At 27.0% G+C, this 3,883-nt stretch overlaps 2 protein-coding genes across 2 annotated transcripts in view; both read left to right on the top strand.

Moving 5' to 3' along the window:
* Positions 1–782, top strand: part of LOC108576686 (vacuolar protein sorting-associated protein 29) — a 3,546-nt gene extending 2,764 nt beyond the window's left edge. The window contains exon 4 of the mRNA XM_017939730.1: positions 665–782. Coding sequence (XP_017795219.1) covers positions 665–782 — 118 coding nt within the window. The remainder of the gene's footprint in view (positions 1–664) is intronic.
* Positions 783–1,774: 992 nt separating this feature from the next.
* The window catches only part of LOC108576704 (sarcoplasmic calcium-binding protein), a 4,578-nt gene continuing 2,469 nt past the window's right edge, over positions 1,775–3,883 (top strand). Inside the window, exons 1-2 of the mRNA XM_017939759.1 lie at positions 1,775–1,969; positions 2,864–2,974. Coding sequence (XP_017795248.1) covers positions 1,832–1,969; positions 2,864–2,974 — 249 coding nt within the window. The 5' untranslated portion in view covers positions 1,775–1,831. The remainder of the gene's footprint in view (positions 1,970–2,863; positions 2,975–3,883) is intronic.

Genomic DNA, 3,883 nt, shown 5'->3' with positions numbered 1-3,883 from the left:
TATATTAATAAATAATTTTTTCATTTTATATTTTATAAAAAAATATTTGATTTTATATACAGGATGTTTGCTTTAACTGAAACACCTAAAGTATCTCTGTTCCTTTTTGTGATATGAAAAAATGTTATAAGAGGAAAATAGTCTGTTCAAAGGGGCAAATGTTGCTATGAACTAATGATTTTTTTAAATACGATAATATATTTTCATTACTTTATTATCAAAGTTGGCTAAAAACGAGTTCAATTGACAGTACATGCATGCATAAATGTTTTCCTTCAAGTTTGGTACAATGCAACAGAGATCTACAAAGTATCAAAGTTTATCATTTCAAGATCATTTGAGGTCATTTTAAGGAAAACATTCAAGCATACATGTATCACCACCTCTCCAAATTTCAAGTTCATTGTCATTTTAAGGTCATTTGAAGGTCAGCTTTAACTGAAAGAAGGTATATATTATGTTACTTAACAAAATGGTAACGACCTTGAAATCTCGAAAAATATAACTTTGAAAAAATTATTATTTTATAGTATCATTTGGTCCTTTGAACGGAATAATTTTCTTTTACAACATTTTTTCGTATTACGAAAAGGAACAGAGTTATTTTAGGTGCTCGAGTTAAAGGAAACACTTTGTAGTACATATTCATATATTAAATTTACAGGTCAGTTATCCCATCTTTCGTCCTTATGGATATTCAAAGTTCAACAGTTGTAACTTATGTATACCAACTTGTTGGTGATGAAGTAAAAGTTGAAAGAATTGAGTATAAAAAAAATTAAAATATGTATAAAGGTTCAAAAAGTAAAATACATAACGTTGAAATACGCAATGTATGTATCTATTTTACAAAAATGAAATTCAACATCAACTTTATACTTCATTTTAAATTTTTATAATCAACTATATCATATCATGCTTTTCGTCACGTACGCATATTTGCGTCTACTTAACGTGACCTACTTCTGTGGTATTAAAATTTCTTTGTATGTATATTTACGCCTGGTCTTTATATTTCTAACTAATCTCTAACTCGGTTTCATGGTTCTATTTGGTAGACTGACCAGACACCAAATTGTCTCGCATCACGGTAACGCTGATAAATTTCAGCATAGGCGTAGCAGATAAACGGAAGATACTATTTTTTTTTATGAAATAAAGTTTCTTTATTGAATACTTTTATTATGTGAATATAAATATAAATAATTTAATTTTTGTCTTACGTTTTTATAAATGTTATTTAAAAACAATACGTATTCTTAAAATTACTATGGATTCTAACACATACACTCCATTTCGGTTGCATGAAACGTAGAACTCAAGCGTTACCTAAATTTACGGATTTGAATGGAAAACTATTATATTTTCAATCATAAATATATTGTGTTTCGATTCTCTAACTAAATTTACGTGAATTCGATTGTTTTATTGACATAAAATCTGAAAAAATAATATATAATACATATAAATTAATTTGACAATGGGTAAATTAATAATATCCAAATTTAAATATATTGTTTAATTTTTATTAATACTTTTAAATTACTTCTTACACTTTCGTTGATACGTAAGTACGCTTATGTTTTTATCGGTGAAAAGAAGGGGACGTGCACAAGCGCTCGTAATCGAAGAAAAGTAAGAAATAAAGAGAACGAGGTGCCATTGCGCTTGCGCAAAGAACAAAGGGGGGAATTTGTGACCGACCCAACAAAAAGGGCCCGACAGTCTTCTCCAGTTTAGTATTGAGTTTGAAATGATCGTAAGTTGGTGTTAGACTTGCTCGATTTGTATTTTTGTGATAAAACAAATTGAATTTATATTTCAAGTTAAAATGGCAACTACATTATTACGAAACGGCTTAAAGTGTGTGATTTCGAATGAATTTTTGAAAAAAAAAGCTATTTCAGCTTTATGTTGCGAAGTAATACCAAGGGAGCAAAACGTTATTCAAGCAAGCTGTGAACTACAGGTAACTTCTTATATTATTACAAAAGAGACTAATTTATAAAGATTCTTAAATTAATTATTAACTTCAAGATACTAAAAATTCAAGTAATATGAAACAATAATTTTATAACACAAAAATCAAAATTCAAAAGTGAGGAAAAACAAAAGTTATATTTGTAGTTATTACAAGTTTTGTATTTTTTTACAAAGAGTAAATGGTCCAATCTATCGTGATATTTTGTATAAACAATTTCACCTTTTCTAAATTGTTTCGTTACATGTTTATTTAGTTCATAAAACTCAGTGAAGGGCAAGGTCAATACCACTCATAAATACACAATATTCTAAACTCAATATTGCGTTCCTCTTTATATGTACATGCCAATATCCAATCCGTGTAAGATGAAGATAACTTATTTTTAATAGTTTTAATTTGTGTCTTATATTCGCATCCAATATTAAATTTTCCTTAAAAAGAAGAAAAATACAAAAAAGTATTAAAAAATTAGAATTCACAGCTAACGGTATTTAATTTAATTTATGAATAAATTGTAAAATTACTATTTCATTAATTTTATTTAAACCTATACCTATGAAAAATGTTTATTTTTGGAAAACTTTAAAGCTTTAGCTTTATAACTGCCAGCTATACTACAAATTTCTCGTCTGTGAAAATACTCTGTTTCAATTTTCTCAAATGGTTTTGGGCCGTATTGTTAAAATTTCATGTTGTATCAGAGTTCATTGAACCGACATGAATCGAAATACGCAATTTACGATATTATCGCGATCGTGCTGTAATACGATAGTTGAATCTAATTTGATACAAAAATAAATATAACTATAGCTTTTTAAATAGTTTCATCAAATATCTTTATTCATTATAAAGAATATAAAATATATGTTTTATTTTTAGTGTTATAAAACAGCTCGGCGAATGTATAGTAAGAGAAATGTGCATCAAACGGGAGTCTCAGTCTCTACAAATGAGTATGAAGAAAGTGATTCAAACGATTACCAGGAAAAAGTAAGATACTTCTTAAGGATATCGTTTAAATTCTTTAAGGATTACTTTAGGATGTTTTAACTAAGGATGTTTTAAGGATTACTTTAAAACATACAAGATCTTTATAAATACATGTTATTCGAAATAATTAACAAACGGTAGTAGATACCAAAAAAAGCGAAGAATTTTTCTATCATCCTTTTTACGAAATATAATACGCGTAAAAGGAAAAATTTTCTTCTCATCCTTTCAAGGTCATATCAGGAACATTTAGTATTTTTCAGTAGGGCACTGTATTTTGCTTTGACATTTGAAATACTTGATTAAAGGTGGAAAAACGGAAAGAAAATTTTGCAAATACTGAAATTTTACGAAACCGTACATTAGTGCGAAGTGTTGAGAAGACCAACGTAACGACAGAAACGTATTTAAGGGGGGGCATTCAGCAGAAAATTAGCTATTAGTTATTTTTGAGATAAAATTTTGAAATTACGTGGTTTTATATCATGTTTTACGTTGAAGTGAATAGTGCTAAAATTAAATTCATATTCAAATTTCTTTTAGATGACAAAAATTGTTTTTCCCAAAAATTATCAAATTGTTAAATCCATACCCTTATCTGTGTAATATTACTTACATATATTGTAAACAAAATTTCAAGTCAAAACCTTTATTTTCGTCGAACTTATAAGGTTTTCCATTTTGATGTTATAACTTTTACACAGATAAGTAATAGCAATATTACACAGATAAGGGTATGGATTTAACAAAAAATTTTTTTCACCTATAAGAAATTTAAATATGAATTTAATTTTAGCACTATTCAGTTCAAAGTAAAAAAAAATAATATAAAACCACGTAATTTCAAAATTTTATCTCAAAAATAACTAATAGAAAATAAGTAAAATATAAGTAATAAAAAATATTTCT

Source organism: Habropoda laboriosa, unplaced genomic scaffold (assembly GCF_001263275.1).
Source record: "Habropoda laboriosa isolate 0110345459 unplaced genomic scaffold, ASM126327v1 scaffold423, whole genome shotgun sequence".
Lineage (NCBI taxonomy): Eukaryota > Metazoa > Arthropoda > Insecta > Hymenoptera > Apidae > Habropoda > Habropoda laboriosa.
The sequence above is the reverse complement of the archived record's forward strand: the minus strand, read 5'-3'. Positions and strand labels throughout refer to the sequence as shown.